This window comes from Pipistrellus hanaki, assembly GCF_964339955.1.
Source record: "Pipistrellus hanaki genome assembly, chromosome: 20".
NCBI lineage: Eukaryota > Metazoa > Chordata > Mammalia > Chiroptera > Vespertilionidae > Pipistrellus > Pipistrellus hanaki.
Genome location: NC_140522.1, coordinates 1209463 through 1231231, shown reverse-complemented (window position 1 = coordinate 1231231; position 21769 = coordinate 1209463). Strand labels below are relative to the sequence as shown.

Here is a 21769-nt window from a genome sequence, read left to right as displayed (position 1 = left end):
AGTAGTTTTAGAGCTACACATCTTAACTAACTAGTCAATGAGCAATTTCCCTGGCCAAGAAATTGTGAATTTCTTGAACCCACACAAGAACCCATTCTTTAAGCACATGAAACCAAATCCAAGTCCAATGGAAACTCTGTGATAACTAGTCTCCAATTAGTATCTGAGCAGAAGTTTATTGGCCAAGCCAGTTCTCAGTTTGGGTTAGACTTTACGCTTCCCGTTTTCTCCATTTCTTCCCTTTGAATATGTGGTGCCCTCAAGTGAAAGGTGCCTAGGCCGGCCAGTGTGGCTCCATTGGTTGGATGACGAGCCCTTCACCAAGAGGTCACAGGTTCATTCCAGGTGAGGGCTCATTCTGTGGTTATGGGCTCATTCCCCAGTAGGAGGCATGCAGGAGGCAGCAGGCAGATATTTCTAACCTTTGATATTTTTCTCTCTTCCTGTGCCTCCCTCTCATTTAAATACAAGCAAACATATTGGGGAGGAAGGTTAAATGTGAAGAATGTGCTGAAATCCTTGGACTTGGTGGTGTGGTCTGTTGTGAGTTTACAAAAGAATCAGTGCTGCCCTACAGACAGGAGCCTACACTGTGCGGACACCCTGGATGGTGTCCATTGACCCCTAAGGACTGCAGCCGGGTGAGAGTAAAGAGAGGAGAAGAGACAGTCACAGGGACATGCAGGCAGAGCTATTCCCACCGGAACCTCCTGGTTGAGAAAGAACCTCTCCCATCCTCAAGAAGTGGTTCAAGATTAGAGTTTTGGAACCAGTCCATTCTGTCCCTAAGGAAAGCTGTGAGTACCTGTCAGGGAAGTAACTCAAGAGGTGATTGTGAAATCATTTATGCAAATGTACAGATATTGCAAAAGTCTTTGAACTTTGATATCTATTGAGTGACGCCAGTCATCCAGCTTTCTGGTACTGTCACTGAACTTAAGAGCCACTCGTGGTAACGGCTCTTAAGGCAGATTTAACCCCAAATAGCAGCGCCGGACCATCTGCGCTCACACACCCGGGGAGGCCCACCATGCTGCTCCTGGTCCACGTCATCCTCACCCTGTGGGTCTCCTGGGCTCGTGGACAAGGTGAGTTGAAATTGACGGGAATATTTAGCTCCTTCTTAAGTAAGATGTGAACTTTATCATTTGTCTTTAACTTTTTTTTCAATCCTCTCTCCATTAATCTTGAGAGTGAGAGGACAGCAGGGAGAAGGAAAAGAGAGGGAGAAAAAGGAGAGAGGGAGAGCGAGGGGGAGAGAGAGAGAGAGAGAGAGAGAGAGAGAGAGAGAGAGAGGTAGAGGGAGAGGCAGAGAGAGACATCGATGTGAGAGAGACTAGGTGCCTCTCCCACAAGCACCAACCAGGGTCCGGGATGGAAACTGTCACCGAGACATGCGCCCTTGACCGGCTAGGCCTATTTGAGGGTCATTGACCAAAACTTCGGTCTCTGCATTCATTAAGGGACAATCTCCCACAATAAGTCATTTGCAGGAATGATGAAAAGTACCAAGACCAGCTAAATACAAACCACCTTTGGCCCAATTCATCCATCCCGGTGCAAACTGGATGTGTCTACTGATTCACAGCATGGAGTGCCAATATGGAACTATTATTCGTCTTCCAAATCTTCATGGTGGCTTCTAACAGTAGGAAAAATGTGGCCTCACATGTTTGTTCAATCTCAGCTGTTACTGTTTTGGCTAGAGGCACCAGCCCTGGCAATGGTTTACCAGCACCGTTGGCTTTAATGGAGATTATGAGAGCAGGGAATTACAATTTGTCAAGGGATGTATGCCCATGGCTCGAAAGCAACCACCAGAAGTTCCTCTATTCTTGATCAATTTAACAAAATTCTCCCAATAGTATTTGGTTGGTCTCTTAGGGAAACATGTATTTTTATATATATCTCATGGCTTTTGACTACAAGCATTGACGGTAAATTTAGCTATACTATGAAGTGAAAACTAAGATAGGTAGACTAGACTGCAATAGGAGCATGAAAATATGATTGATATAGCAGATTAAAATGTGAGAGAAAATAAAAGTATTTTTATTTTTAAAATATAGTTTATTGACTTCAGAGTGGAAGGAGAGGGAGAGTAGAAACATTAATGATGATAAAGAATCTTTGATCAACTCCCTCCTTCACACCTTGTACTGGGAATCAAGCCCCCAACTCAGGCATGTACCCTGACCAGGAATTGAACCATGATTTCTTGGTTCATGGGTCAATAATTAACCCCAAGCCATACAGCCTTGCAAAAAATTGAACATTTTCCAGATTCGTGTAAGGTTAGTGTCCATTAACATCAAACTCTGGAGACTTAATTTACTTAAAATGGGTGTCTAAAAGTCAGATATATTTGCTACTAATTTTAATATAAGCATTGCTAATTTTATATATATGTATATATATAGACAGTGCTCATTTGAATGCCCTTTTGCTCTTTGGAAAGAACAAAAACATTGTTCACTTTATTCTCATGGCCTTGATGATTTTCATGTGATTTCTGCATAACACACTTGTCCTTTCACTTTTCAGAAATAAAATGTGACCCTCCAAGAATTGAAAACGGTCAGTACGTTCCCAAACGGACCAATTACAAACTGAGAGACACAATCACATACTACTGCAAAAGCGGCTTTTTTCCTTCCTCCTGGGGAAATACGGCAAAATGTACTGACAAAGGCTGGGAGCCCCGTCCAAGATGCAGCTGTAAGTTCCTTTCATATCTTTACCCGCTTCTTAATTCTGCAATTACTTCTCTTAAACTTAAAAATACAGGGGATCTGCAAGGCCGGTGTGGCTCAGTGGTTGAATATTGACCTGTGAACTAGTTCAATCACGGTTCAATTCTTAGTCAAGGTACGTGCCCAGTTTGGAGGCTCAATCCCCAGGCTCAGACCTTGCAGGAGGCAGCAGATCAATGATTCTCTCTGTTCATTGATCTCTCTCTCTCTCTCTCTCTCTCTCTCTCTCTCTCTCTCTCACCTCTCTGTCTCTCTCCACCCCCCCTTCCTCTCTGAAATCAATAAAAAAAATTAAAAATTAAAAAATAAAGGTGACCAAATAAGTCCAAATCCTTGCCTCACTGAGAAGGTACAGCAGAGGGCAACAAGGCATTCTTTGATTTCCAGCCTCACTCAAGGGAGGGGCACAGGGCTCCCTTGTCTGAGGGGGTGAGTGTGGGAGACATTGTGCACCTTCTAAAGCCATCCCCTGTCACACACGCCCCTCGGTCCACAGGGCATTTTACTCCTGGGGGATTGCCCCTTCCCCAGTGTTTTCTGTCTCTGCAATCTCATTGCTCTTCCTTGTATGTCAGTTCTTTGTCGAAGGGGCCCACACTTCAGCTGGATCTTCCATGGTGACACATGAAATGGTACACATAGCATGTCCGTGGCTCCGTGTTCACTCAAGGCCAAGGCCAAACGAATGTGGGCAGGCAGGTACCTTAAAGAGGAGGCTGTGACCACCGTGACACCAACCCAATGTGCATACCGATGACAAGGAGAGTGATGATTTATGTAGATAAAATGTCGTTTAAGGAATCATTGTGTAGGTAATGATTCAATATTTGTCTATATTGTGAAATGATCAGAAACAATTGCTCTGCACATCATCTGAAGATGATAACTCTTCTTGTCCTAGAAAGCCTAATGCAATGAGTATGGGCATCTGAGAATATAATTCACCAGTGACACACGGTATCTCTCATTGCATTTATATTAAGGTAAAAGATCACTTATACTGTTTTTTTGTTTGTTTTCATTGCTAGTAAATCCCTGTGAATATCCACAAATAAAGCATGGAGCTCTATACTCAGAAGAATCATATAAGTCATACTTCCCAGCACCAATAGGACAATGGTTTCACTATTCCTGTGATGAAAACTATGTGACACCTAATGAAAAGTTTTGGTATTACATTACTTGCACAAATGATGGATGGATACCAGAAGTTCCCTGTCGCAGTGAGTGAATCCCTCTGTCCTGTGCATGAGGCAATAGTTCAGAGTTCAGAGAGCAAAACATGAGCACCGCTAAGCCTGTGTGACAAAAATACGGGCAAGGGAAGAGTTCTATGAGCAGAAAGACCAAGATAGATATTTTCTTTTACCATAGGTCCCTCATTAAAAACATGGGAGATGGCCGAGATCGGTTTGGCTCAGTGGATAGAGTGTTGGCTTGGGGACTGAAAGGTCCCGGGTTCGATTCTGGTCAAGGGCATGTACCTTCGTTGCGGGCACATCCCCAGTAGGGGGTATGCAAGAGACAGCTGATCGATGACTCTCTCTCATCAATGTTTCTAACTCTCTATCTCTCTCCCTTCCTCTCTGTACAAAATCAATAAAATATATATATTTTACACAAAAAAAAGAAAGAAAAATATGGGAGATGAAAAAAGACTATAACGATGTTGATTATCGTTTATTCGTAGTGCAGTTGTGAAAACCACAGATAAGTCATCTTTAATCTTGGTTTTTCTTTCTCAAACACATTCACTAGCAACTTCCCTTCTACGTGAGCTGCCTGTTGAGCTGCTTATGCATTCTAGTCTAAAGATAGCAAAGATGATTTTTTAATTCATGAGTATGACTGCATGTATTCCTTTTTATGATTGTTGTGTCATTTTCAGGAAAGTGTATTTTCAATTACTCGGAGCATCCACATTCTCCACCTACAGAACAAAGTTATTTACAGGGACAGTCCCTCAATGTCGCCTGCCCTCGGGGCTACAGTCTCCCAGACAAGAACACTGTGACATGTACGGAGAATGGCTGGTCCTCGCCCCCCACCTGCATCCGTAAGTGAGCCACCCTCATATCCAGTCCATTTGGGATTTTTCTGAAACCAGACGTGTCACTGTGGAAACTTGAATTTGTCAACTCTCAAGGTGAATGGGCCACGCCTCCTTGGCTTTAAAACAAAGGCCAACTTCATTTCCTGTTCAATGTGTTTGCAAAGCTTTAAGTGCTTGATAACAAATAGGCCGTTAATATATTGTCATGAGTGACAGTGAGCAATAAGTCAGGGGTATTGTGAAATAATGTTAAGTGAAACAGAGATTAAGATCATGCACAATGTGTGTTCACTGAAGAAGCTTTGAAAATGTGTTAAAATTAAAAAAAAAATGCACTGCTTGCCCAATGTCACATATATATCGCTGTCAAACATTCTACCTATGAGTGTATGTATTCATGCTATGAGGTTGTCATCAATGAAGATTCTCACATGCAGTCATATCTGCTTTTTGCATGTTAAGTACACAGGATTCTATAAGTCGTTTTGTGGGTGTTTGGAAAGGAGAGAATAATTGTAATGGACATTGTGTTATACATCAGGACATAATCGAGCTGATCTTTAATTGGAGTCTTCTTACATGTGTGCATCAAAGCTGTGATCCCTGATTTGAACTGGGATTTCAGGAACCTACTGAGCCCCTAAAGGAATCTCTTGGTCAAGCTTTCCCTACACACGGTACACGGATTTAAATTAAATCACTCAGACTAAGAACATTTATAGATATTTAAAAAAATAAGACTGTTTTCAAGAAAAACTAAACCACATACTACAGAAAATGGGCAAATTGGCTAAAAAAGCACACAAAGAGATATCTGTTCTTATTCTGAAATAGAAACATGGACTCCCTTTAGTGAAAAAGCTGTGCCCTTTGCAATTCATTTTTTAAATTCTTGTGGAGAAACTTTCAATTCTGGGAATCATTAGGAAAACAAGGGTGTTTTCTATAAATACATGGATTATATATTTAAGGACCACAGATTTTCTGTAACTCTTAGTGGCAGTATGTCTGTTCCATAGATACATACAGTACACCTTATATTCACAAATTGTGTTGCCCTTCAAATGATAACATCGTATCTTGATAGTAGTATAACATAGTAACATCCAGTGCTATACTCACAGTGAAAAATAAGTTTTGACCAAGGTTCCTAACCTGTAGTTAGAGGTTTAGAATGACTGGAAGGAGTATGGGTAAGGAAATCTATTCTTCACGTTATACAATCCATGCAGCTAACAATAACACTAACTCGGATAATTGTCACCTGACACTTCACTTACCCACACACCGATGGTAAAGTTTAGGATTGCCAGCATGAGATTTTCGTACTTGGATTCTACATGATATGGCATTAGAAATACAACGGTGACCTTTACTTTGCTTCAGGGCATTGTGACATGCCAATATTCGAAAATGCCATAGCCATATTCACCGGGAAACCATTTAAACCCAACGACACGATGGACTACCAATGCCTGGATGGCTACGAAAACAGAGATGGAAGCACCAACGGCTCCATGGAGTGTGGTGAGGACGGCTGGTCCCACTTGCCAACCTGCTTCAGTGAGTGTTTTGATTCCAGCATTTCCTTTCCCAAGAATTGAAAAGTCTACATGCATATCATCCTTGCTTGAGTGTGGCGATCTAAGTCATTTTGAAAAACACGGTGGTTTCAAGGTTTAAAATGCAAAAGAGGGACAATAGTTTCTGTTCAGCTTTGCATGAATAGTTTCCAACAAAATTACAGTTTTCTCTCTGACAGTTAAAATGCTCTTTTTCAGAATCTGCAGACAAGTGTGGGCCTCCTCCAGAGATTAGCAATGGAGACATCACCTCCGAGCCATTGAAAGTGTATCTTTCAAGGTCAAGAGTGGAATACCAATGCCATGACTACCATCAACTCCAAGGTCCTACCTATGTAACCTGTAGTTATGGGAAGTGGTCCAAACCGCCGAGATGCATAGGTAAGTTCTCAAGAATCTTGTGGATCCTGAGACCAGGAGGGTGATGTTTATGAGCTCGTGAGCGGTCTACTCGTCATGGAGTCAGAGTCTAGAACTGTGCTCACCCACAGCTCTCCTGCTCAATGTTTCACTTGTGGAGACTCGTGTGTAGGGCTATGAGATTGGAGAATGCCCAGGAGCCCTTGGGGGATGTGCGACTGATGGCTTAGGCCCACTGTCCACGGGGAACAAGCCGAAAATGCAGTTGGACATCCTTAGAGCTGCTGAGGAGGCAGAAGAGGCTCCAGCCACCAGCACTGGCTCGCAGCCATCAGACAGGCTAGTGGCTGAGCTGAGCTCACCCCTGTGGGATTGCACTGACCCCTGGGGGGCAGCTCCTGCATCCAGCGTCTGCCCCCCCCCCCGGTGGTCAGTGTTTATCAAAGCAACTGGTCATTCCCAGTCCTTCTGCCATTAAGGTCGATTTGCATAATACCCCTTTATTATATACTGGAGGCCCAGTGCACAAATTCATGCAACATCGGGGTCCCTGGGTCTAGCACGCAGAATCAGGCTGAAACCGGCTCTCTAACATCCCCTGAGGAGTCCCATATTGCGAGAGGGCACAGGCCAGGCCGAGGGACCCCACTGCTGCACAACCGGGCCAGGGAGGGATGCAGGAAGTTGGCCAGCCAGGGAAGGACTAAGGAAGGGCTCCAGGGTGTGTCCAGACCAACCCACTCAGTCCTGATTGGCCAGACCACAGCAGCAAGCTAAGCTCTCTGCCCCCTGTTGGTCAGTGTACATCACAGCGAGTGGCTGAGCGGCCTTAGCGTATCATTAGAATATTACGTTTTGATTGTTTGAACCGACAAATAGACGACCAGACACTTAGCATATTAGGCTTCAATTACACAGGAGGGTATGAATGTTGCTTACAGCCACATTGCACAGGCAATACTCTTGGCCCACATTCATGTACATTTGCTCTTTCCCTTATTTCCTCCTCTAAGCTGGTCATTGGGTTGAAGGTTTATTCGTTTATACTAAAAGGCAAAATTACCAATTGTTTTCATTCATTTCCTCTACTTTCAGATCCCTGTGTGATATCAGAAAGCATCATGAATGAAAATAACATACGGTTAAAAGGGAGAGATGACAAAACCTATTATGTAAAAACAGGGGAGAGTGTGGAATTTGTGTGCAAATCGGGATACGAGGCGGTTACATCAGAGGAGTCATTCCAAGCCATGTGTGTGGAAGGGACAGTGGAGTTCCCCAGGTGTGAATGAAGAAGCCCTGTGGCCCCAGATGTGTGGCCGGTCCCACCTACTGATCTTCCTGCCTCAAAGCTTGCCAGTCTTCTGGCATTTCCTGCTCTTTCCCACTATATATCAAAAAATAAAAAGCAATATCTTAGCCTCCTTTTCAACTTAATGTTCTCCCAACGCAACTATACCATCACTTACTCTTGTACCAAGACAATCATTCTTCACTTCCGTGAAATTACAATATTTTTCAATCGAGCAATAAACAGCAATGGACGGAACAGTGTGGCTTTCTGCATGATCAATCAGATGTTTAACAGTCAAACAAAACATGTGAGCTTAGAATATATTGTAGGAAATAGTACAATTAAAAGTCATGAATTAAAATTGCCCTTGCTGGCGTAGTCTAGTGGTCAGAGAATTTGACCTGTGGACCAAAAGACCCAGGGTTAGATTCCGGGTCAAGGGCATGTATCTGGGTTGCAGTTTTGATCACTGTCCCAGTTGGAGGATATGCAGGACGCAAGCAATTGATGTGTCTCTCTCACTTCAATATTCTCTCTCTCTCCCCCTCTCTCACTATCTCTTGTTCTCTCTCCTCCCCCTTCCCTGCATTCTCTTACTGGAGTCAGAGGTGAACCGTGGGCTGAAGAAGACTTGTTGTGAGCAAGAAGGGCAGTTGTCATTGTTTGCACCTGTAGGGTTTGAACAGCTTGACAGAGTTGAAGCTTTGCTCTTCCATTTGACTAAAATCATCGGTTGTTTCAGAGCTACACATCTTAACTAACTGGTCAATGAGCAATTTCCCTGGCCCTAAGTCAACATGGCAACTGAATTTCTGTTTTCTCAAAACCTATTCTTTAAACAAATGAAAACAAATCAAAGTCCAATGGAAACTGTGATAACTATTCTCCAATTAGTATTTGAGCATAAATTTATTAACCAAACCTGTTCTCAGTTAGGGTTAGACTTTACGCTTCCCATTTTCTCCATGTCTTGCCTCTGAATATGTGGTGCCCTCAAGTGTAAGGTGCCTAGGCCGGCCAGTGTGGCCCTGTTGGTTGGATGACGAGCCCTTCACCAAGAGGTCACAGGTTCATTCCAGGTGAGGGCTCATTCTGTGGTTATGGGCTCATTCCCCAGTAGGGGGCGTGCAGGAGGCAGCAAGTAGATGTTTCTCTCTCCCTGTAGATGTTTCTATCTCTTCTTCTGCCTCCGTCTCTCTCTAAAAGGAAACAAAATATGTGAAAAATACTGAATGCGAAGAATGTGCTGAAATCCTTGGACTTGGTGGTGTGGTCTGTTGTGAGTTTACAAAAAAATCAGTGCTGCCCTACAGACAGGACCGTACACTGTGCGGACACCCTGGCTGGTGTCCACTGACCCCTAAGGACTGCAGCCCGGTGAGAGCAGTGCGAGGACAAGAGACAGTCACAGGGACATGCAGGCAGAGCTATTCTCACCGGAACTTCCTGGTTGAGAAAGAACCTCCCCCATCCTCAAGAAGTCACTTTTGGATCCAGTTTATAACTTTTCTAAGGAAAGTTGTACCAGTTCATGTCAGGGAATGTTTTCAAGAAATGATTGTGAAATCACTCACGAAAAGTTACAGATATCCCAAAACTCTTCAAAATTTAATATCCACCCAGTGACCTCAGTCAACTAGCATCCTGGTATTTCACTTAAACCTAGGATCTCACTCTCACTTGGTAACGGCTGATGAGGCAGATTTAAGCCCAAACAGCAGCGCCGGCCCATCTGCGTTCACACACCCGGGGAGGCCCACCATGCTGCTCCTGGTCCCGTCATCCTCACCCTGTGGGTCTCCTGGGCTCGTGGACCAGCTGAGTTAAAACTGATGGGAATAGCCAAAAGCGGTGTGGCTCCATGGATAGAGCATCGGTCTGTGGACTGAAAGGTCCCATGTTCGATTCTGGTCAAGGGCATGTGCCTTGGTTGCGGGCACATCCCCAGTAAGATGATGGATGTTTCTCTCTCATCGATATTTCTAGCTTTCTATCCCCCTCCCTTCCTCTCTGTAAAAAAAAAAAAAAATCAATAAAATATATTAAAGAAAAAAGAAAGAAACTGACGGGAATATTTAGCTATTTCTTAAGTAGGATTCCATCTTTATCATGTGTCTTTAAGTTTGTTTGTTTTTTTTTAATCCTCACCCGAAGATTGATCTTTCAGTCCTCTCTCCATTCCTCTTGAGAGCGAGAGAGGACAGCAGGGAGAAGGGAAAGAAGGAGAAAAGGGGGAGAGGGAGAGGGAAATATCCAAATATTTCATTGTTTCATTTGGTCCAAGGCATGGGAGAGGTCTCCAGGCTGGTCAGAGGTGGCCTGGCAGTTTCCGGGAGAGGCTCAGGCAAAGGAAGGCAGAAGGGCCCCAGAGGAAGGCAGAGGCTCCTGGGCATGCTTGAGAGTGAGCCTCACCCCGCCCAGCCCCGGGGCCGGCCAGCGCTGGAGGTGAGCCAGGTGTGGCCCATCTTCTTGAGGAGTTTCACCTCCTCGCCCCGGAAGTAGTTCTCCGGGAAGTCACAGAGCTGAGAGGCTGGGAGGGTGGAACCAGGGCCCGCAGCTCCCCAAGGGCCTGGTCAGGTTCCTCTCAAAGGCCAGGGCGGCTTCCATGGCGTCCTGAGTTTTACCCATTCGCCTCTGGGAGGCTTCAGCACGCCCTGGAAGACGATGCGCTTGGTTTTGCACCTGTAAGAGCCGCTCAGCGCCCTCCCGTTTCTTCTCAGCCAGCTCATGGGAGAATGGCCCGCACCCTCGGGAGAAGGAAGCCCAGAGAGAGGTGGGTGAGAGTCTGCAGGTGCAGGCCGGGCGGTTGTGGGCAGCCTCCCCTTCGGTGGAATCATGGTGATGGAGTTGGGAGCTCATGGTTGGTCGGCAATAAGGAGTTGAGGTAGAGATTCGGTGCAGGCTGGTCTTGCAGGTTGAGGATGGCTGAGGTGGTTCCGAAGGTGGTGACTGGACAAGAGATTGGAGAGGGGTCGGAAGCTGGAAGAAGTGGGGGGGGGGGGGGAGTCCCTGAGTCTGCTCCATCCAAACACTGTTGAGAGAGGAGACAGATCCGGGACAGCGAGGGCACTGCATTTAGCAACTCTTAATCTTCTCTCTCTCTTTTTTAAAATATATTTTATTGGTATTTTACAGAGAGGAAGAGAGAGGGATAGAGAGTTAGAAACATCAACGAGAGAGAATCATCAATCAGCTGCCTCTTGCATATCCCCTACTGGGGATGTGCCCGCAACCAAGGTACATGCCCTTGACCGGAGTTGAACTCGGGACCTTTTAGTCCACAGGCTGATGCTCTATCCACTGAGCCACACCAGTTTCGGTTTAATCTTCTCTCTTGCTCTCTGGGATTATATCCTTTGAAAAATAGGATGGACTACTGCCACCATTTCCATTGTGGTCTTACTGATGCTCTCCTTGGTTGAATCCCAATGATTCTTATCATCTAAATGCCCTAAAGATCATACTCCACCATTTTTGAAAATTCTTCCTCGTTTTCCTGGCTTTCCAAATCTCACTCCCTCCTTTCTGGATTTCTCTGGGCTTCTCTAGAGCATCCTTATGGTAGGTACCAGGATGGTGCTTGTCAGAGCTACTCACCCTTGCAGCATGCGCCCTAGAGGAGTTTGAAACCTAATTGTACTCTCGGCTAGCTGTGTGACCCTGAACACGTTACTGAAACTCCCGAGACCACCTCAGCTTCCTCATCTGTAAAATGGGGATAGCCACTATGGTCTCTACCTCACAGGATTCTGATAAATATTATGTGATTTTATATTTTGAAAGTGTTTAAGCAGTGCCCGGCCCAAAATAAGCAGCCTGCGCACGTGTGTTCTCTCTCACCTGACATTGTGTTCCCATCCAACATGGCTAACAAAGGAAGAAGGAAACAGTATAAGAGCTTACTATTCACTGAGACAGCAAACTGGCTCCTCTCTGCTCTCAAAAATGGAAATTGTAGTCCTTTTAATCAAAATGAATAGTCTTCAACCTCATGGACTCTACCTTGTGGGGTATGAAGGTCAGTTATGAGGTTCATCCCAATACTGCTAATGGTGGTTAAAGTATGGCATTTTCATATAAATATGAGGTTAAATTATCAAGCACTCTCTTTTTTCTTTAAGTAAATCTTTATTGTTCAGATTATTACAGGTGTTGCTCCTTTTTTTCCCATAGCTCCCCTCCACCTGACTCCCCACCCCACCCCATGCCCTTACCCCCCGCCACTGATTTCATCCAGTGGGGTAAAATTTTTGTCCAATCTCTTAACACATCCCAAACACCCCTTTCCCTCTGAGAATTGTCAGTCCACACCCTTCCTATGCCACAGTTTTTGGGTGGTTTCCCATGTTGACTTAGGGCCAGGGAAATTGCTCATTGACCAGTTAGTTAAGATGTGTAGCTCTAAAACAACTGATTCTTTTAGTCAAATGGAAGAGCAAAGCTTCAACTCTGTCAAGCAGTTCAATCCCTACAGGTGCAAACAATGACAACTGCCCTTCTTGCTCATAGCAAGTCTTCTTCAGCCCACGGTTCACCTCTGACTCCAATAAGAGAATGTAGGGAAGAGGAAGGAGAGAGACCAAGAGAGAGAGGGAGAGGGAGAGAGAGAGAGAATATTGATGTGTGAGAGATACATCAATTGCTTACGTCCTGCACATCCTCCAACGGGGACAGTGATCAAAACTGCAACCCAGGTACATGCCCTTGACCAGGAATCTAGCCCTGGGTCTTTTGGTCCACAGGTCAAATTCTCTGACCACTGGACTACACCAGCAAGGGCTATTTTAACTCATGACTTTTAATTGTACTATTTCCTACAATGTATTCTAAGCTCACATGTTTTGTTTGACTGTTAAACATCTGATTAATCATGCAGAAAGCCACACTGTTCCGTCCATTGCTGTTTATTGTGGTATTGTCAAATATTCTAATCTCACGGAAGTGAAGAATTATTGTCTTGGTACAAGTGTAAGTGATGGTATAGTTGCGTTGGGAGAACATTAAGTTGAAAAGGAGGCTAAGATATTGCTTTTTGTCCTTTGAAATATAGTGGGAAAGAGCAGGAAATGCTGGAAGACTGGCAAGCTTTGAGGCAGGAAGAGCAATAGGTGGGACCGGCCACACATCTGGGGCCACAAGGCTTCTTCATTCACACCTGGGGAACGCCAATGTCCCTTCCATACACATGGCTTGGAATGACTCCTGTGATGTCACTGCCTCGTATCCCGATTTGCACACAAATTCCACGCTCTCCCCTGTTTTTACATAAAAGGTTTTGTCATCTCTCCCTTTGAACCGTATGTTATTTTCATTCATGATATTTTCTAATATCACACAGGGATCTGAAAGTAGAGGAAATGAATGAAAACAATTAGTAATTTTGCCTTTTAGTATAAAAGAATAAACCTTCAACTCAATGACCAGCTTAGAGGAGGAAATAAGGGAAAGAGCAAATGTACATGAATGTGGGCCAAGAGTATTGCCTGTGCAATGTGGCTGTAAGCAACATTCATATCCTCCTATGTAATAGAAGCCTAATATGCTAAGTGTCTGGTCGTCTATTTGTCGGTTCAAACAATCAAAACGTAATATTCTAATGATACTCTAAGGCCGCTCAGCCACTCGCTGTGATGTACACTGACCAACAGGGGGCAGGCAGCTTAGCTTGCTGCTGTGGTCTGGCCAATCAGGACTGAGAGGGTTGGTCTGGACACACCCTGCAGCCCTTCCTCAGTCCCTCCCTGGCCCGGTTGTGCAGCAGTGGGGTCCCTCGGCCTGGCCTGTGCCCTCTCGCAATATGGGACTCCTCAGGGGATGTTAGAGAGCCGGTTTCAGCCTGATTCTGCGTGCAAGGCCCAGGGACCCCAATGGTGCATGAATTTGTGCACTGGGCTTCTAATATATAATAAAAGGGTATTATGCAAATCGACCTTAATGGCATAAGGACTGGGAATGACCAGTTGTTTTGATGCACATCGACCACCAGGGGTCAGACACTCAATGCAGGAGCTGCCTCCCAGGGGTCAGTGCAATCCCACAGGGGGGCAGCTCAGCTCAGCCACTAGCCTGTCTGATGGCTGGAGCCTCTTCTGCCTCCTCAGCAGCTCTAAGGATGTCCAACTGCATTTTCGGCTTGTTCCCCGTGGACAGTGGGCCTAAGCCATCAGTCGCACATCCCCCAAGGGCTCCTGGGCATTCTCCAAGCTCACAGCCCTGCACACAAGTCTCCACAAGTGAAACATTGAGCAGGAGAGCTGTGGGTGAGCACAGTTCTAGACTCTGACTCCATGACTAGTAGACGGCCCATGAGCTCATAAACATCACCATTCTGGTCTCAGGTTCCAGAAGATTCTTGAGGACTTACCTAAGCATCTTGGGAGTTTGGACCACTTCCCATAACTACAGGTTACATATTTAGAACCTTGGAGTTTATAGTAGGCCTGGCACCGGTATTCCACTCTTGACCCTGAAAGATACGCTTCCAATGGCTCAGAGGTTATGGCTCCATTGCTAATCTCTGGAGGAGGCCCACACTTCTCTGCAGATCCTGAAAAAGAGCATTTTACCCATCAGAGAGAAAGTTGCGGTTGTGTTGGAAACTATTCATGCAAAGTTGAACGGAAACTATTGTCTCTCATTTGCATTTTAAACCTTGTAACCACCGCGTTGTTCAAAATGCCTTAGATCACCATACTCAAGCAAGGATGATATGCATGTAGACTTTTCAATTCTTGTAAAAGGAAATGCTGGAATCAAAACACTCACTAAAGCAGGTTGGCAAGTGGGACCAGCCGTCTTCACCACAGACCATGGAGCCGTTGGTGCTTCCATCTCTGTTTTCGTAGCCATCCAGGCATTGGTAGTCCAGTGTGTCATTGGGTCGAAATGGTTTTCCAGTGATTGTGGCTCTGGCATTCTCGAATATTGGCATGTCACAATGCCCTGAAGCAAAGGAAAGGTGACCATTGTATTTCTAATGCCGTATCATGTAGAATCCAACTACGAAAATCTCATGCTGGCAATCCTAAACTTTACCATCGGTGTGTGGGTAAGTGAAATATCAGGTGACAATTATCCGAGTTAGTGTTATTGTGAGCTGCATGGATTGTATGACGTGAAGAATAGATTTCCTTACCCATACTCCTTCCAGTCATTCTAAACCTCTAACTACAGGTTAGGAACCCTTGGTCAAAACCTATTTTCCACTCTGAGTATATCACTGGCTGTTACTACGTTATACTACTATCAAGATACCATCTATCATTTGAAGGACAACACCATTTATAAATATAAGAAATAATGTATGTATTTATGGGGCCGACATACTGCCACTAAGAGTGTGAGTCTTACAGAAAGACTGTGGTCCTTGGATATATAACCCATGTATTTATAGAAAACACCCTTGTTTCCCTAATGATTCCCAGAATTGAAAGTTTCTCCACAAGAATGTTAAAAATGCATTGCAAAGGGCACAGCTTTTTCACTAAAGGGAGTCCATGCTTTTATTTCAGAATAAGAACAGATATCTCTTTGTGTGCTTTTTTAGCCAATTTGCCCACTTTCTGTAGCATGTGGTTTAGTTTTTCTTGAAAACAGTCTTATTTTTTAAATATCTATAAATGTTCTTAGTCTGAGTGAATTAATTTCAACCCATGTACCGTGTGTAGAAAAAGCTGGACCAAGAGACTCCTTTAGGGTCTCAATACGTTCCTGAATTCCCAGTTCAAATCAGGGATCACAGCTTTGATGCACACATGTAAGAAGACTCCAATTAAAGATCAGCTCGATTATGTACTGATGTATAGTACAATATCCATTACAATTATTCTCTCCTTTCCAAACACCCACAAAATGACTTATAGAATCCTGTGTACTTAACATGCAAAAAGCAGATATGACTGCATGTGAGAATCTTCATTGATGACAACCTCATAGCATGAATACATACACTCATAGGTAGAATGTTTGACAGCGATATATATGTGACATTGGGCAAGCAGTGCATTTTTTTTTTAATTTTAACACATTTTCAAAGCTTCTTCAGTGAACACACATCGTGCATGATCTTAATCTCTGTTTCACTTAACATTATTTCACAATACCCCTGACTTATTGCTCACTGTCACTCATGACAATATATTAATGGCCTATTTGTTATCAAGCACTTAAAGCTTTGCAAACACATTGAACAGGAAATGAAGTAGGCCTTTGTTTTAAAGCCAAGGAGGCGTGGCCCATTCACCTTGAGAGTTGACACATTCAAGTTTCCACAGTGACACGTCTGGTTTCAGAAAATTCCCAAATGGACTGGATATGAGGGTGGGTCACTTACGGATGCAGGTGGGGGGCAAGGACCAGCCATTCTCCGTACATGTCACGGTGTTCTGGTCTGGGAGACTGTAGCCCCGAGGGCAGGCGACATTGAGGGACTGTCCCTGTAAATAACTTTGTTTTACAGGTGGAGAATTTGGATGCTCCGAGTAATTGAAAATACACTTTCCTGAAAATGACACAACAATCATAAAAAGGAATACATGCAGTCATACTCATGAATTAAAAAATCATCTTTGCTATCTTTAGAATGCATACGCAGCCCAACAGGCAGCTCATATAGAAGGGAAGTTGCTAGTGAATGTGTTTGAGAAAGAAAAACCAAGATTAAAGATGACTTATCTGTGGTTTTCACAACTACACTATGAATAAACGATAATCAACATCATTATAAAGTCCTTTTTCATCTCCCATGTCTTTAATGAGGGACCTATGGTGAAAGAAAATATCTATGTTGGTCTTTCTGCTCATAGAACTCTTCCTTTGCCCGTATTTTTGTCACACAGGCTTAGTGGTGCTCACGTTTTGCTCTCTGAACCCTGAACTATTGCCTCATGCACAGGACAGAGGGATTCACTCACTGCGACAGGGAACTTCTGGTGTCCATCCATCATGTGTGCAAGTAATGTAATACCAGAACTTTTCAGTAGGTGTCACATAGTTTTCATCACAGGAATAGTAAAACCATTGTCCTCTCGGTGCTGGGAAGTATGACTTATATGTTTCTTCCGCATATAGAACTCCATGCTTTATTTGTGGATATTCACAGGGATTTACTAGCAATGAAAACAAGCAAAAAATAGTATAAGTGATCTTTTACCTTAATATAAATGCAATGAGAGATACCATGTGTCACTGGTGAATTATATGCTCAGATGCCCAAACTCATTGCATTAGGCTTTCTAGGACAAGAAGAGTTATCATCTTCAGATGATGTGCATAGCAATTGTTTTCTGACCATTTCACAATATAGACAAATATTGAATCATTGCCTACACAATGATTCCTTAAACGATATTTGATCTACATAAATCATCACTCTCCTTGTCATCGGTATGCACACTGGGGTCTGTGTCACGGTGGTCATGGCCTCCTCTTTAAGGCACCTAACTGCCCACATTTGTTTGGCCTTGGCCTTGAATGAACACGGAGCCATGAACCTGCTATGTGTATCATTTCACTTGTCACCATGGAAGATCCAGCTGAAGTGTGGGCCCCTTCGACAAAGAACTGACATACGAGGAAGAGCAATGAGATTGCAGAGACAGAAAACACTGGGGAAGGGGAAAACCCCCCCCCCAGGAGTCAAATGCCCTGTGGACTGAGGGGCGTGTGTGACAGGGGATGGCTTTAGAAGGTGCACAAGTCTCCCACACTCACCCCCTCAGACAAGGGAGCCCTATGACCCTCCCTTGAGTGAGGCTGGAAATCAAAGACTACCTTGAAGCACTCTGCTGTACCTTCTCATTGAGAAAAAGATTTGGACTCATTAGGTCACCTTTTTTTAATTTTTTAATATTTTATTGTATCAGAGAAGAAGGGGAGAGAGAGGAGAGAAAGAGGAGAGAGAGAGAGATAGAGATAGAGAGAGAGAGAGAGAGAGAGAGAGAGAGAGAGAGAGAGAGAGAGAAATCAGTGAACAGAAAGAATCATTGATCTGCTGCCTCCTGCAATGTGCTAGACTGGGGACTGAGCCCCCAAACTGGGCACGTACCTTGACTAAGAATTGAACCGTGATTGAACTAGTTCACAGGTCCATATTCAACCACTGAGCCACGCCAGCCATGCAGATCCCCTGTATTGTTAAGTTTAAAAGAAGTAATTGCAGAAATATGAAACGATTCAAGTTATGAAAGGAACTTACAGCTGCATCTTGGACGGGGCTCCCAGCCTTTCTCAGTACATTTTGCCGTATTTCCCCAGGAGGAAGGGAAAAGGCCGCTTTTGCAGTAGTATGTGATTGTGTCTTCCAGTTTGTAATTGGTCCGTTTGGGAACGTACTGACCGTTTTCAATTCCTGGAGGGTCACATGCTATTTCTGAAAAGTGAAAGGACAAGTGTGTTATGCAGAAATCACATGAAAATCATCAAGGCCATGAGAATAAAGTGAACATCATGTTTATGTTCTTTCCAAAGAGCAAAAGGGCATTCAAATGAGCATCTTGTATATATATATATATATATATATATATATATATATATATATATATATATATAGCAACGATTATATTAAAATTAGTAGAAAATATATGTGACTTCTAGACACATGTTTTAAGTAAATTAAGTCTCCAGAGTTTGATGTTAATTGACACTAACCTCACACGAACCTGGAAAATGTTCAATTTTTTGCAAGGCTGAATGGCTTGGGATAAGTATTGACCTATGAACCAAGAAATCAAAGCCTGTTCAGAGCACATGCCTGAGTTGGGGGCTTGATTCCCAGTAGGGGGTGTGAAGGAGGGAGTTGATCAAAGACTCTTTCTCATCATTGATGTTTCTACTCTCCCTCTCCTTCCACACTGGAGTCAATAAATTATATTTTAAAAATAAAAATACTTTTATTTTCTCTCACATTTTAATCCGCTATATCTATATTTTCATGCTTCTATTGCAGTCCAGTCTACCTATCTTAGTTTTCACTTCATAGGATAGCTATTTTACCGTCATTGCTTGTAGTCAAAAGCTATGAGACACATATAAAAACACATGTTTCCCTAAGAGACCAACCAAATACTATTGGGAGAATTTTGTTAAATTGATTAAGAATAGAGGAACTTCTGGTGGTTGCTTTCAAGCAGTGGGCATACATCCCTTGACAAATTGTAATTCCCTGCTCTCATAATCTCCACCAAAGCACACGGTGCTGGTAAACCATTGCCAGGGCCGGTGCCTCTAGCCAAAACAATAACAGCTGAGATTGAACAAACGTGTGAGGCCACATTTTTCCTACTGTTAGAAGCCACCATGAAGATTTGGAAGACGAATAATAGTTCCATATTGGCACTTCATGCTGTGAATCAGTAGAAACATCCATTTGCACAGGGATGGATGAATTGGGCCAAAGGTGGTTTTTATTTAGCTGGTCTTGGTACTTTTCATCATTCCTGCAAATGACTTGTTGTCAGAGATTGTCCCTTAATGAATGCAGAGACCAAAGTTTTGGTAAATGACCCTCAAATAGGCCTAGCCGGTCAAGGGCGCATGTCTCGGTGACAGTTTCCATCCCGGACCCTGGTTGGTGCTTCTGGGAGAGGCACCTAGTCTCTCTCACATCGATGTCTCTCTCTGCCTCTCCCTCTACCCTTCTCCCTCTCTCTCTCTCTCTCTCTCTCTCTCTCTCTCTCTCTCTCTCTCTGTCTCCCTCGCTCTCGCTCTCCCTCTCTCCTTTTTCTCCCTCTCTTTTCCTTCTCCCTGCTGTCCTCTCATTCTCAAGATTAATGGAGAGAGGATTGAAAGATCAATCCTCAGTGAGGATTAAAAAAAACACCTTAGAGACAAATGGTAAAGTTCACATCTTACTTAAGAAGGAGCTAGCTAAATATTCTCATCAATTTCAACTCACCTTGTCCATGAGCCCAGGAGACCCACAGGGTGAGGATGACCTGGACCAGGAGCAGCATGGTGGGCCTCCCCGGGTGTGTGAGCGCAGATGGTCCGGCCCTGCTGTTTGGGCTTAAATCTGCCTCATGAGCTGTTACCAAGTGCGAGTGAGATCCTATATTTAAGTGAAATACCAGGATGCTAGTTGACTGAGGTCACTTGGTGGATATCAAATTTCAAAGAGTTTTGGCATATCTGTAACTTTTCATGACTGATTTCACAATCATTTCTGGACTTCATCGCAGAACATGTACTGGTACACATTTCCTTAGAAAAGTTATAAACTGGATCCAAAAGTGATATAAACCATTTATCTTTGAGTTAAATATTTTTTGAGAATGGGGAGGTTCTTTCTCAACCAGGAAGTTCACGTGGGGATAGCTCTGCCTGCATGTCCCTGTGACTGTCTCTTCTCCTCTCGTTGCTCTCACCCAGCTGCTGTCTTAGGGGTCAGTGGACACCAGCCAGGGTGTTCACACAGTGTAGGCTCCTGTCTGTAGGGCAGCACTGATTTTTTTGTAAACTCACAACAGACCACACCACCAAGTCCAAGGATTTCAGCACATTCTTCACGTTCAACTTCTCCCCCCCCCCCTCATATATTTGCTTGTGTTTAAATGAGAGTGAGGCAAAGAAAGAGAGAAAAATATCAAAGGTGAGAAACATCTACCTGCTGCCTCCTGCACGCCCCCTAATGGGGAATGAGCCCATAACCACAGAATGAGCCCTCATCTGGAATGAACCTGTGACCTCTTGGTGAAGGGCTCGTCATCCAACTAACAGGGCCACACTGGCCGGCCTAGGCACCTTTCATCTGAGGCCACCACATATTCAGAGGCAAGACATGGAGAAAATGGGAAGCGTAAAGTCTAACCCTAACTGAGAACTGGTTTGGTTAATAAATTTCTGCTCAGATAATAATTGGAGACTAGTTATCACAGAGTTTCCACTGGACTTGGATTTGTTTTCTTCATGTGTTTAAAGAATGGGTTCTGAGAAAACAGAAATTCAGTTCCATGTTGATTAGGGCCAGGGAAATTGCTCATTGACCAATTAGTTAAGATGTGTAGCTCTGAGTCTAAAACAACCGATTATTTTAGTCAAATGGAAGAGCAAAGCTTCAACTCTGTCAAGCTGTTCAAACCCTACAGGTGCGAACAATGACAACTGCCCTTCTTGCTCATAACAAGTCTTCTTCAGCCCACGGTTCACCTATGACTCCAGTAAGAGAATGTAGTGAAGTGGGGAGGAGGAGAGGAGAGGAGAGGAGAGGAGAGGAGAGGAGAGGAGAGGAGAGGAGAGGAGAGGAGAGGAGAGGAGAGGAGAGGAGAGGAGAGGAGAGGAGAGGAGAGGAGAGGAGAGGAGAGGAGAGGAGAGGAGAGGAGAGGAGAGGAGAGGAGAGGAGAGGAGAGGAGAGGAGAGGAGAGGAGAGGAGAGGAGAGGAGAGGAGAGGAGAGGAGAGGAGAGGAGAGGAGAGGAGAGGAGAGGAGAGGAGAGGAGAGGAGAGGAGAGGAGAGGAGAGGAGAGGAGAGGAGAGGAGAGGAGAGGAGAGGAGAGGAGAGGAGAGGAGAGGAGAGGAGAGGAGAGGAGAGGAGAGGAGAGGAGAGGAGAGGAGAGGAGAGGAGAGGAGAGGAGAGGAGAGGAGAGGAGAGGAGAGGAGAGGAGAGGAGAGGAGAGGAGAGGAGAGGAGAGGAGAGGAGAGGAGAGGAGAGGAGAGGAGAGGAGAGGAGAGGAGAGGAGAGGAGAGGAGAGGAGAGGAGAGGAGAGGAGAGGAGAGGAGAGGAGAGGAGAGGAG

General features: G+C 44.4%; 3 protein-coding genes across 14 annotated transcripts in view; 2 read left to right on the top strand and 1 right to left on the bottom strand.

Moving 5' to 3' along the window:
• CFH (complement factor H) overlaps positions 1 to 21769 on the top strand; it is a 132458-nt gene that overhangs the window by 63365 nt on the left and 47324 nt on the right. The window lies entirely within an intron of this gene.
• LOC311614172 (complement factor H-related protein 3-like) lies at positions 878 to 8298 on the top strand. Its single transcript, XM_084868757.1, has 7 exons — positions 878 to 1088; positions 2545 to 2718; positions 3782 to 3976; positions 4642 to 4809; positions 6193 to 6369; positions 6588 to 6770; positions 7845 to 8298. Exons 1-7 carry the CDS (start codon positions 1031 to 1033, stop codon positions 8039 to 8041), a joined length of 1152 nt encoding a protein of 383 aa, XP_084724883.1. The 5' UTR covers positions 878 to 1030; the 3' UTR covers positions 8042 to 8298.
• Positions 12932 to 20142, bottom strand: LOC311614171 (complement factor H-related protein 3-like). The gene is made up of 7 exons (XM_084868756.1): positions 19937 to 20142; positions 18239 to 18412; positions 16956 to 17150; positions 16376 to 16543; positions 14809 to 14985; positions 14408 to 14590; positions 12932 to 13385 (listed from the first exon to the last, which is right to left on the bottom strand). Exons 1-7 carry the CDS (start codon positions 19992 to 19994, stop codon positions 13189 to 13191), a joined length of 1152 nt encoding a protein of 383 aa, XP_084724882.1. The 5' UTR covers positions 19995 to 20142; the 3' UTR covers positions 12932 to 13188.